Source organism: Salvelinus alpinus, chromosome 5 (assembly GCF_045679555.1).
Source record: "Salvelinus alpinus chromosome 5, SLU_Salpinus.1, whole genome shotgun sequence".
Classification (NCBI taxonomy): Eukaryota; Metazoa; Chordata; class Actinopteri; order Salmoniformes; family Salmonidae; genus Salvelinus; species Salvelinus alpinus.
This window is the reverse complement of record NC_092090.1, coordinates 16,560,470-16,574,182: the sequence shown is the minus strand read 5'-3', so window position 1 is coordinate 16,574,182 and position 13,713 is coordinate 16,560,470. Positions and strand designations below refer to the sequence as shown.

General features: G+C 43.2%; 1 protein-coding gene across 1 annotated transcript; it reads left to right on the top strand.

Annotated features, from left to right (window-relative positions):
- Positions 1 to 154: 154 nt before the first annotated feature.
- taldo1 (transaldolase 1) lies at positions 155 to 13,377 on the top strand. The gene is made up of 8 exons (XM_071399891.1): positions 155 to 479; positions 4,564 to 4,687; positions 5,746 to 5,853; positions 6,295 to 6,426; positions 6,953 to 7,128; positions 7,319 to 7,516; positions 12,523 to 12,668; positions 12,927 to 13,377. The coding sequence occupies exons 1-8, from the start codon at positions 380 to 382 to the stop codon at positions 12,957 to 12,959; spliced, it is 1,017 nt and encodes a 338-aa protein (XP_071255992.1). The 5' UTR covers positions 155 to 379; the 3' UTR covers positions 12,960 to 13,377.
- Positions 13,378 to 13,713: the final 336 nt, after the last annotated feature.

Here is a 13,713-nt window from a genome sequence, read left to right as displayed (position 1 = left end):
CACAACCAACAATCTTGATATTTTCCTTTGAGATTCTTTGCTTTTAGTATGTTTTCATAATCAGAGCAATGATAAAAGACATACTGTGTACAACACCTGATGCATGTACCTAAAATATGCACAAGAGGTCTATGAACTACTTCCCCGACAAGTCATTCTATTGGTCAATTCAAGTAGCAGTACGAGGCGTGAGAGCAAGTATCGTTCTCCATTGGACGAGAGCAACTTGTTGCTTCAAACCGATTTCAAACAGCCAACGTGCGCGCCCCTGTCTCTCCAGCTTCCGAGCGCCGCCGTCCACACCGCGCTTTCGTCGATCCAAAATTCCGTCTGTCTCACGTGCTTTGTGAATATAAAAGCTCTCTTGTTTCCCTTCATCATGTCTAGTGTGTCACCAGACAAACGGCGAAAGATGGAGTCGGCGTTGGAGCAGCTGAAGAAACACACCGTGGTCGTGGCGGACACCGGAGACTTCAACGGTAACAGATTGGATTGACCGCTATGCACTACTAGCCAAGGCCAGGCAAGCATTAGCTAGCTAGAATAACATGTTGCAAGGTTTATAGCTGCGTAAACGTTATCGTAGTCTGCTCGAATATTAATTCCGTTAAACTTCTGTTATCTTTTAAATTAAAGTTTCTAGCTAGCTGTCGTATCATGTGTGGCTAATAATTAACTTACTGCACTTGTGGCTAGCTAGTTATGACCACGGCTCTTGCACGTTTCATGCATTGCAACTTGGTCGCTAATGTTAATTAACTATGGGAAGAACTATATAGCTATGGATTTCTATATTCAGGTGTTGTCTAATTTAGAAGACGGGTTGTGAGCTACTTAACAGGAATTGCATTTTTTAAACAATTACTTACTCCTGTCAGGGCACGTACGTTGACGCTGTCACGCCCAACTAGTCAACATTGGTTATCCCACGTGACACTAATGTGTTTAGTTAATAACAATAAATGCAGAAGACAACCTAAAAGACCACATTCAACGTAGCTGGTAAGCTACATATGATTTATACAAATGCAATGTTATCTGCCCTCGACTGACATTACTGTCTCCCAGATTCAGTGAACTGGTTCCTCCTCCGTTTGAATAAGGAAGTAGGAATGATGTAATCCATTAGTTACCTCCATTGTGGTGTAAACCAAACATTTCCTCATGCTTGCTCTGCAAGTCAGGATGACAAGACAGAAACGGTCTGCCTGCCACAGGGTAATGTTAACCAGGCTGAAATGGCGCACACCGTAAGTGGATAGGCTTTGATGACATGCTGCTACAGTCTACACAGAATGCTTCTCAGGATAAGTGAAGGTGTGTTGGAGCTTCACAGGTTTTGTTCCCTGAATGCAGCAGTCTTTAGGACAGGGTTATTCAATGTTTTTGCTCTCTATAGAAAATACACTGTTGCAGGAACCTGAAGAATGTGTCTATAGGACCAGTCACTCAAATGGCCTATGATTCTGAAGATTGACCAAGGTATCTGTGACCTTGACCAAGGTATCTGTGACCTTGACCAAGGTATCTGTGACCTTGCTTCATGCCTCAGCAGTTCAGTTTTTAGACTGGTGAGAGGAACCTCGATGTACCCATAGACCCAATTTCATGTTGTGAAAGGGTGCACTTGGCCGAATCCCATTGTGAAAGGACCTCACTGGCCAACTCTTGTGCGATGCAGTGCATTCATTGGTCAACTGGTTTGAAGACTGTGAAACTCTGACTGCAATACTGAAGGACAGTTGAACCACACCAGTTAGTATTGGATGTTGCGCTTCTCATGGTGCTACAGTCATTTTACCAGTGGATCATGTCCAGTAGGATTAAAACAGGAACAATCACTTTCAAACTTGGTCAAGTTCAATTAGCAACTCTTGTCTGGCATATAGTGTGATATCATATGGATGTTTGTACATATTGCAAAGCCTAATACCTTGTCTACCTTAGCTATGTTAAATTATTTAAGCTGACTCGTGATGGCTTTTAAGTGTAGCGTCATTGACAATATTTTGCTGGCATGCAGAATGGTGAACAGCTCAATAAGTTGTACAATTCCACAGTTATCCCAATAATGGGAAGGGTGTAAATTTAATCTCTTTCAATGGAATAAATGCATCAGATTACATTGGCACATAACATGCTTTATCTTGCCAGTTGCTGTCTTTGTTCAGATGGGGGGTGGTTAGTGTATCTTATCTTAGGGTTGGTCTCTGTAGGCTTATATGGCTGGACTGATTCAGCTAAGCCTTATTCCTTCAAGAAAAGACCTCACCAACAGACATGAGAATTACTAAAAGAAACAAATAAAGTGCCTCATAACTTTTCTCAAAGGAACACACTTTTGGCATCTTTACCTTCCCTTACATGTTGTAAAACCCACACGTGTCATCTTCTGTCAAATATTGACTGGTTGCAAGCACAAGCTTGTTCAAATTGAGCAACCCTTTTTTTCCTTGTCCCTGTGGAATTTGTCAGTGCATGGTTAGAAGTGCACCCCTGTACTCTTCCTTAACCATGTGGGAAACACATGGTCACTCTAGTGTTTATGCATGGCAGTCATCTGGTGTGCCTAACAAATGGAAAGTAGTATACAATTTGCAGCAACACTTTAGCCTGAAGTTGCCCTTTTTAATATGCCATGTTACTCTAACTACTTTTGTAACCTCTGTGCAGATACTGCACTGTGGTAATTGCAGATGTGGCACATAATCATCGAACTGTTGTGAAAAGTACACCAACTTTGGTTTCTAATTGGGTGTTTTATTAATACATCAAATCTATAACTACCAGGTATTTGAAGTGGAGGCCTAATCCAAATATCTGACCCCCTGGGGTATGCCTCAAGCTCTCATTGAACAGTTACACAATCTAGATTCACTTTTTTCTGGCAAGACAAAGCTCTTGATATGGAGAACTGTCTGCATGTTTTCCACAAACACAATATTTGACTGCCTGGTTATCCAATCTTTCTCAAAAGAACTCCAACAGAATTCAGCTACCAGAAGTCTGTACTGTTCATTCACAAACGGCTTGTTTGGATATGTTATTTTGGATTGTTAAATCACTGGCAGTAATGCATAATGGTGATAACATGGGTGGCTGTGGGAATGGATTACAAATCGCTGCCTGCGACGGATCCAGCCATAAGGACTGGCTAAAAGAGTAGGGTATTCGAACAGAAAGAGATGGTGAGAGCCTAGAATGTTTTGGTTGTTTTCAGAGAAACACAGGGGGCCTTTGTGCTTCATTGTCGCCTACTCCCTGTCAGTGGCAGAAGCTTGGCCAGCTGGTCTAAAGCCCATCGCCACAGGCCTCCCTCACTGTAGCTGACATGGCATATCACAATGATGGGAGTACACTATACTAATCAAAACTGGAACCGGCGAGTACCCTGATCTTAGGCTAACAAGGCTATAGTAAAGGCCCTCCAGTGCAAAGTAGGAAAAGCAAAACAATTGTTTTAACTTAAATATATATATTTTTAATTGTATTGCAGTGGGCGGCAGGTAATCTATAGTGGTTATTAGCGCGTTGGACTAGTAACTGAAAGGTTGCACAAGGTAGTTAACCCACAGTTCCTAGGCCATCATTGAAAGTAAGAATTTGTTCTTAACTGACTTGCCTAGTTAAATAAAGGTAAAATATATATTTTTTGAATTGCAGTGTCTGAGGAACAGGAAATAGGGATTTTCGTTCAAATTTTCACTCTTACCCCAATGTCGCACTCTGTATTAGACATTTACCTAGGATGCTTCACTACTAGGCTACCTCACAGGCTAAAGGGATTTAACCTTGAATGTTTCATTTGAACTTCGTGTCATTCTTCTACTGCAGTGTTGCAGGTAGACAATGGGCTGTTTTTCCTCTCAATGTTCTGCTTTAGTTGAGGAAACTGCAGTTGGCTTGTGTCTACAGTAGCGGTCACTGAGACCAGTGCTTCTTGACCAGTCCAGAGCTTTCTAGTTCTCTCTCCTGTATAAGTGACTTTTTATTCAAAATAGACATAAGCAATATCTGAATAGACCTTTAACTGAATTCAGGGCTGATAGCAGTTATTTCACAGCTAAACCTCTCAGGATAAGATTGGTGAATAAAGTTGTGTCCTATGAAGGCTTGTATGTACCTTGGGACTGAAGGCGTCCGCATGCTTCCCAGACGAAACGGTTCGGTTGAGTTCCTGCATATTATGTTTTGACTTTTTTCTGGCGGCAAGCTGAAGTTCAGAGGCAAAGTCTACGCCCACTTGTAGGTGATCAGTCAACAGTAGGGTTTCTTCAAAGTATTTGTCAATCAACAAGTGACTCTATTTCATTGACAAATACTGCACCAAGCATTTAATGTAAAATTGCGTGACTAAGATCTCCTTGGTGAAAACGTCACTAAGGAATCTGTCATAATGTTTCTCGGATTAATTCTGATTATTTTGAGGAAGTGTACTGACTATGGTTTCTCAATGGCCTAACACTATGGCCACTTTCTCATTTTCATGCGTAGGTCTAGTGAACACCTAGTGTTGTGAGCTGCTCTTAACTTGTGTTGTCTCTCTCCCACTTCTCTGAACAGCCATTGAAGAGTACAAACCCCAGGATGCCACCACCAACCCCTCCCTCATCCTGGCTGCTGCCAAGATGGCCGCCTACCAGCATCTGGTCGACCAGGCCATCAAATACGGCATCGCCAAGGGCGGGTAAGATGGGCACTCTGAAATGTATACGACCCCTACCGTTTCAATGACTGGTGAAATAAGCTCATGTAATCATATTGCAATTCTGCACTGCTTCTACATTTGTTTAGTAGTTCACTGACCTCCCCTTTAAACAATGGGATTTTGAGTGAACAAAGAATCAGGCGTTTTCCGTTTGCTCAAGATAAGTGTTGTCAATGCAGGTGCCCTGAGGGTGCTGATCAGTCTGCCTCGCACATGCCTGCAAATTATACATGTGTTTCACGGTCGCTTCGCCCCGTTATGAACATTGTCTTGGTGATTGACAACTTTAAGGTGTCCGTTTGCAACTGGCGCTAATCATTTAGTCTAAAGAACAAATATTTCCAAGCCACTGAAGTACATCTGAAGACGTCAGTTTTGGGCTTTCCTATTATTTGCCTGGTTTATAATGTCGTATTTCCAAGCCTCCAATGCGCTTTAGAATATTAATCAGTGCCAAATTGAGAATGCATTGAGTAGGACTGAGGTGAGAACATGAATACTGGAAAGTGAATGAACTTCAAGTTTATTACAGCACTTAATTAACTGGGTAGTTTGAGCCCTGAATGCTGATAGGTCAACAGCCGTGGTATATCTGACTGTACCACAGGTAGAAACCTTTTTTTACTGCTCTAATTACCTTGGTAAGTTTGTAATTGCAATAAGGCACCTTGATTTGTTATGTGGCCAATATGCTAAAGTCTGTATTAGAACAGCCCTTAGCCGTGGTGCTTATTGGCCATATACCACACCCCCTAGGCCTTACTGCTTAAATATACACATTAACACCTACTCTTTCCATGTGACTGACCAGGTGAAAGCTATGATCCCGTATTGTCACTTGTTAAAGCCACTTCAATCAGTGTAGAAGGGGAGGAGACGGGTTAAAGGAGGTGGGGGTGCAACTCAATATTTGTTTGGTGTACTCCAAGTGATTACTTGGTTAATAAAGCCTTAGTCTATTGCTAAAAGCTATGATCACACGTTTGCTATGCTTGAGCTATTGCACCTCACCAGTATCCTGTTCCTCTGTCCATCAGACCTGAGGAGGAGCAGGTCACCAACACCATGGACAAGCTGTTTGTGAGCTTCGGCCTGGAGATCCTGAAGAAGATCCCAGGCAGGGTCTCCACGGAGGTAGATGCCAGGTACAGAAAAGCCCCCTGCGCCGCTTGGGCCTACATAAGTCGATCATGTGTTTTGTATCTATCGACACCAGTTGTCTGCATCTATCAGAATAACACCCACTCATCAATTATGGTTTCAATATAAATATCTGAACATAGCTATGTAGGCATTATCAATTTTTATGTGGGGGAATGGTTCATGTGAAATTGCATTTACGAATATGCTCAATTCCACGAAGTAGCTGAATGGACTTGTTGCCTCAAATGCAACCTGGAGCCTTTACAGATCAGGGTAGCAAATTGATCCTTTAACTTGACTCTAGCTCAATGAATAGTCTCAAGTTCACAGCAGGGCTTCAGACTCAAATGACTGGTATGGAGTCCACAAAACGGCATTACCAAATAGTAATCGTTCATAGCGTTAATATTTAGATTAACTCAACCTCTCCCACTCGACATTAGGCTTTCGTACGATAAGGATGAGATGGTGGCTCGGGCCCTGCGGATCATTGCCTTGTACGAAGAGGCTGGTATCAAGAAGGGCCGTGTTCTCATCAAGCTCTCTTCAACATGGGAAGGCATCCAGGCTGGCAGGTGTGTGAGATGGAGATGTGGAGGGGGAGGGAAGGACATGAGTCATCTACCTTACAGGGGCATTTCTTCATCTGGGCCCAGTTTTTCAAAAGTTATTCAACTGGATTTCGCCGATTAGGCTTAAGTGGAATGCATAGGTCGAGACTCCCCATTTCAAGTCAATGATTTGTCCTTTCTATGCTTTTAATCCTATCCGGTAGGTGAAATCCAGTTAACTTTTGAAGAAATGAATACTGTAAATATGCACATCTTGGAATGTGGACTAAAAACAGATGTGATGTTAGGTGTTCTGTTGGTACACAGTAAAGTGGAATGTCTTCAAAAACATGCTGTTTTGCCAAAACTAATTTGATGCAAATGGTTAAACCATTTACCTGCTATGTTCGGTGTCAGTTTACCTCCAACCTAGAAATAATTTTGGTGTCAATCTGTCTCTAAGAAATGTTGGTTTTGACAGCCATGGAAGCACAGTGAAGCTCTGCTGTTAACTGTCCTTTAATGTGCCTGTCAATGTGTGTACCTGCAGGGAGCTGGAGGAGAAGCACGGGGTCCACTGCAACATGACCCTGCTGTTCTCCTTCGCCCAGGCAGTGGCCTGCGCCGAGGCCAAAGTCACCCTCATCTCACCCTTTGTGGGCCGCATCATGGACTGGTACAAGGAGAACACTGCCCAGAAGAGCTTCGAGGCCCATGAGGACCCAGGTATGGGCTGACTGATCCATCATTTGATAGCATGAGTGTTAGCTTCTAACAACTTTAGGTTGGCCTCAACAGTCCCAGACCTTACCATTATGAGTATAAATAAGATACTTGGGTGTATTGATTGACTTCATTACTGTACTGGAGTGGCTTTATTATGCATAAACATCTTTATTTTGATCTCTTCACTCAGGTGTGATCAGTGTGACCAAGATCTACAACCACTACAAGAAGTATGACTATACCACGGTGGTGATGGGAGCTTCCTTCAGGAACACCGGGGAGGTCAAGGCCCTGGCCGGCTGTGACCTGCTTACCATTTCCCCCAGCCTACTGGGAGAGCTGAGCAAAGACCACAGCACCATCACGCCAATGCTTACGGTTCAGAAAGGTAACAGGACTCATTGCTACCCCCTACAGGACACTAGTATGAGCTCCCTGGAACAGTTGGGAAAGAACATGTAAAAAGGTCTGTTGTGATATCACATTGTGGTTGTCACGTGCTGAATACAGCAGGTGTAGACTTTACTGTGAAAGAAGCCTCTAACTAACAATCCAGTTAAGAGAATATTTACTAAATAAAATAACATTGAGGCTATATACAGGGGGTATCTGTAGAGGCAATGTTTGGGGTTACAGGTTAGTCCATGTAAATAGTCCTGGTGGCCATTTGCTTGTTCAGCAGTCTTGAGGCTTGGGGTAGAAGCTGTTAAGGAGTTTTTTGGACCTGGACTTGGTGCCCCGGTACTGCTTGCCGTGCAGTAGCAGTGAGAACAGTATGACTTTGGTGACCGGAGTCTGACAACTTTATAAAATATTTTTTTTTGCGGGGGGGGGGGGGGGGTTTCATCTGACACCGCCTAGGGTATAGATCCTGGATGGCAGGAAGCTTGGCCCCAGTGATGTACAGTTGGCTGTACGCATTACCCTCAAGCGCCTTTATGATCGGATGCCGAGCAGTTGCGGTGACGCAACCGGTCAGGATTCTCTCGACGGTGCAGCTCTAGCACTTTTTGATGATCTGGGGACCCATGCCAAATCTTTTCAGTCTCCTGACGGGGGGAAAAGGTGTGCCCTTTTCACAACTGTCTTGGTGTCTGGACCATGATGACTTGGTGCTGTGGATACCAAGGAACTTGACGCTCTCAACCTGCTCCATTAAAGCCCTGTCAATGAGGTTGGGGGGTGTGCTCGGGCCTCTTTCCTGTCGTCCACAATCATCTCCTTTGTCTTGAGCACGTTGAGTGTGAGGTTGTTGTCCTGGCACCACACGGCCAGGTCACTGACCTCAGTAAACTTAACCTTTATAGAGTCACAAACCCGGATCCGGGATCCCCCCCCATCAAAAAAGCTGACTAGCATAGCCTAGCCTAAAGCCACAGGGATATCATATAATCAAATGTTCATGAAATCACAAGTCCAAGACACCAAATGAAAGATACAGATCTTGTGAATCCAGGCATCATTTCCAATTTTTTAAATGTTTTACAGGGAAGACAAAATATGTATTTCTATTAGCTAACCACCATAGCAAAAGACAACTTTTTTTTGTCCACCATTTTTTTCCTGCATCAGTAGCTATCACTAATTCGACTAAATAAAGATATATATATATAGCCACTAACCAAGAAACAACTTCATAAGATGACAGTCTGATAACATATTTATGGTATAGGATATGTTTTTTTTAGAAAAATGTGCATTTTTCAGGTATAAATCACAGTTGTACATTGCAGCTGCAATCTGAAATAGCGTTGGAAGCAGCCGGAATAATTACAGAGACCGAAGTCAATTACCAAAATACTCATCCTAAAACATTTCAGAAAAATACACAGCCTACAGCAATCGAAAGACACAGATCTTGTGAATCCAGACAATATTTCAGATTTTCTAAGTGTTTTACAGCAAACACAATATATCGTTATATTAGCATACCACATGAGCTAACATCACCCCAGCATTAAATCAAGGCAAAGGGGGCGATAACGTTATCGCCACCAAAATATATAATTTTTTTCACTAACCTTCTCAGAATTCTTCAGATGACAGTCCTGTAACATCATATTACACAATGCATATAGAGTTTGTTCGAAAATGTGCATATTTAGCCACAAAAATCGTGGTTATACAATGAGAAAAGTAGCTAAACTGGGCAGAAAATGTCGGGCGCCATCTTGGAGAGTGACTTAGTCTAATCATTAAATAATCATAAACTTGACTAAAAAATACAGCGTGGACAGCATTTGAAAGACAAATTAGTTCTTAATGCAATCGCTGAATTACATTTTTTAAATTAACCTTACTGCGCAATACAAGTTGCGCCAAAGCGAAGCTACCCAAAAGAAAATGGCAGCTTATGCGTTTAACATTTTTCAACAGAACAACGATTTATCAGCATAAATAGTTCTTACTATTAGCTGAGCTTCCATCAGAATCTTGGGCAATGTGTCCTTTCTCCGGTCTAATCGTCTTTTGGTCGAAAGATGTCCTCTTGTCCTGTCGAAATGGCCACTAACGTTCGGCATGTACAGGGAAAGTGTCCAACTCTTGAAAGTGCGTCACAAAAAAATGCCAGAAAATCGCTATAAACTGAAATAATTCGGTTCAAAATAACAAGATTATGATGTCTTTAAAGCTTATATTGAATAAAAACATGACCGGAATTATCTAAGGAGCTAAAACCAGAGCTTCCACAACGATATGCAAAGCTCCTCTTCGCGCCCGAGCGCAGATCCAAAAGAATGGCCACTGTAATTCCCAAAGTTTATAAATTGATTGGAATCACGGACTCCATTTCAAGTCTCCCTATTCGCTGACACCCAGGGGAAGGCGTATGCAGTGCATCTCAACCAATAGAGGACAGGCAAATTAATACACAGATCTCAGAACAGCCAGTACAATTCTGAATTCTGACATACACATAGGAAAATCGCTCTAAGTCGAGTTCTGTTTCACCCACAGACATAATTCAAACGGTTTTAGAAACTAGAGTTTTCTATCCAATAGTAATAATAATATGCATATTGTACGAGCAAGAATTGAGTACGAGGCAGTTTAATTTGGAGACGAATCTGGACTGTCAATGGCACCCCCTAGTGGCAAGAAGTTAATGATAGTGTTGGAGTCGTGCTTGGCCAAGCAGTCATGGGTGAACGGAGTACAGGAGGGGACTAGGCACACATCACTGAGGGGTCCCTGTGTTGAGGATCAGCGTGGCAGATGTGTTGCATACCATTGCCACCTGGGGGTGGCCCATCTGGAGGTCCAGGATCCAGTTGCAGAGGGAGGGAGGTGTTTAGTCCCAGGGTCCTTGGCGACAAGCTTTGTGGGCGCTATGGTGTTCAACTCTGAGCTGTAGTCAATGAACAGCATTCTCACATGGGTGTTCCTTTTGACCAGGTTTTGCAAGGGCAGTGTGGATCATCTGTTGGTGGTATGTGAATTGGAGTGCGTCTGGGGAAAAGTGCAGGCCCCGGGCACTTCAATCTGGCCTGTGAGATTTTTTTATGACCCCCTTCTCCCCAATTTTGTGATATTCAATTGGTAGTTGTTCTTGTCCCATCACTAACTCCCATACGGACTCGAGAGGTGACGGTTGAGAGCCGTACGTCCTCTGAAACACGACCCGGCCAAGCCACACTGCTTCTTGACACAATGCTCGCGTAAACCAGAAGCCCGCTGCATCAATGTGTCAGAGGAAATGCTGTACTGGTTCCTGTCAGCGTGCATGCGCCCAGCCTGCCACAGGAGTCGCTAGAGCATGATGGGACAAGGGAATCTTGACCTGCCTAACCCGGATGACGCTGGGACAATTGTGCGCCGCCTCATGGGTCTCCCAGTCACGGCCACCTGTGACAGAGCTTGGGATCGAACCCAGGTTTGTAGTGACGCCTCGAGCCCTGAGACGCAGTGCCTCGGACTGCTGCGCCACCTGGGAGGCCCCCACAAATAGATTTAACAGACCATTGGACCCCCAAAAATGCAGCCCTCAATTTCAAAATCCCAACGTGGCCTCGGCCAAGTTTGCCCATCCCTGGTCTAGGGTTTCTGGGATGACTGACGTGAGCCATGACTGGCCATTTCAAAGTACTTCATGGCTACTGATGTGAGTGCTACGGGGCGGTAGTCATTTAGGCGTCTTTGCTTTCTTTGATTTCTTCTTCAGATAATGATTTTGAAACCAGGCCTGACTGATACAAATGTAATCTGTGCTTGATTGTGTTTGCCTGGCTTAATGAACCAATAGAATAGTGTTAACTGCAAACCCTGCCCATATTGCACCCCAGACAGTCTAGTGTGAACTCTAAAAGTATTTGAAGGGTTTCAAATGGCGTTTCATCAGGTCTGGTCCATGCAGGTGTCGTTATAACATTGGTTCATATTCTAATGGAAATCTCACTGCATCATATGGGTTCAGTGATGCAGTAAATATACTATCAATGATGTAACATGTCTGTCACAACCATGATATCTAAGCACATGGAAGAAGCGCTCTTCCCTTACACTTCAACTCTAGATCGTATCTTCAGGACTCCTACACAATACTGTGAATGTATTCTGCTTTCTTACACTCCGGCTTCGTTTTGAATGTTAACCTGCTCAAAGCGTCAGACGGGAACGAGGGGCTGATGGGAAGGATGCGTGTGTCATGCACCAGACAATGTTTCCTCTGTAATAAACCACACAAAGGAAGCAGAGGGTAACATGTACTGTATGAATAAGCACTAATTGATTTTTAAAAGTTGAGTTCCGCTGAAATGTTATTTCAAGGACATAATTTGAATTGTTGGGAACTGTCATGCAGTTCAAGGAAAGCTGGTAAAGTAGGTCTACTTGGAAGACACCTTGAGGTAGCATCTGAGCCCTGTAGGTTACTGTTACACACTAGCAGGTCAAAGACCAAGTTTTGTTTTTGTTAGACCTCTAAGGAGAACTTGCTGAGGCCCCTTCAACATTGGTTATGCAGTCTCTTATGAGTAGGAATGTAACCATTTTGCCTATTAGTTTCAACAATTTGAACCTCGGGCAACAATGGCTGTAATTCACAAACCTACAGAGCAAAACAAATTCTTTGCTGTGTATTTCAATGTTTGGTATATCTTTGAGGCTTCTCAAATGTCTTTTAAATGGATGCTTGTGTGTCTCCCCCTGGGACAGGTCTGCATTGAAAAAGGGTATATTGATCCTGCATACGTTGTTTCCTTCATTAAACACCTGAAACCATTGAGGGGATAATGAGGTCCTCTATAGGTAAAACCATATGCCGTAAGCATTCTGGTAGACTGCAGCCATACTACCAGTCCTTCAAAGGCCTGGGGACGGACTACGTAATCACATTGGACCAAGGATGAATAAACTGTAATGGCAATTCTTTCTCTCACTTTGTCCCCTGTTTAGCCAAGGCCTGTGACTTGGAGAAGGTTCACCTGGATGAGAAGGCATTCCGCTGGCAACACAATGAGGACCGCATGGCCGTGGAGAAGCTCTCTGACGGCATCCGCAAGTTCGCCGCCGACGCCATCAAGCTGGAGACCATGATCAAGGTGAGACAGGAGCACTGAGGTTGTAAACATTTCTGAATGACCTGTGGAGTTGGCGTATGGTGCACATGTGAAGAAAGTCCATGTAGGAACAGCAAGAACTATTGCCTCATAACATTTTTAATACATGTTTGGATCAAAGTAATGCTGAGAATTCTGTTACGGTGTCCTGTGGGTGAAACTTCGACAATTAAGTTCCTTTGCCTTTTTGGGTTTCGTTTTCTTTAATAAAAAAAATACGCTTGCGTTCCTCCTCCACAGGAGAAGATGCTGAATGTGAAGAACGGCCAGTAAAGAGGGACCAGATGTTCAAACCTCCCAGCAGGAAACTATGACAGTTGTGCGACAACCACCACTGGGGGCCCAAGGGACCAACTCTCCCACCTCCCCTGACCCCAAAGTGGGACCCCCTCAACACGAATGACTCGCCACTGTAGGCCTGGATTGACTCTGATTTACTGTATTTTTGTTTTGACTCAATGCAGAGATTTCAATTGTGAATCCAGCACTGATGCAATGCTATTTTTGTTACTTGCCGCACTGTAGATTTGGTCAGAGGCACGAACACACAACGGTCAGGCTCGGTCCAGTCTTTTTACTCATCAGCCCTTTAGTGATCTAGAAAAACAACTTCAAACTGTAACAAGTATGAACATTCCTCAGGAAAATAATGAAATGACAGTTTCACCAATTAAACTCTTTCCTCAGTGAACCTGTTTGTCCTGAATGTTTCATTCAGCCAGGAGTTTGTTGTTTAACGGTTCATAAAGCTTCTTTGTTTTTGGTGTTCTGGCACACTTGTTGACGTTGCATAAATCTCCCCATTTTAAGAGATGCTTTGGGATGAAATTTAAAACTAAATGTGGGTGATTGAGTGAAATGGGATTTTGTCCAAATATGCTAATATTTGTGGTTAGTTTATTAAAACCAAGTGTGGATTGCAGTCACTGTCCATAAACTCATTTTCTTTTTTTGAGGTAAGGAAACAATTCTTGTAATATCTGAAGTATTCCTTTACTTCTGTCTAGAAACCAGTCCATAATGTTAC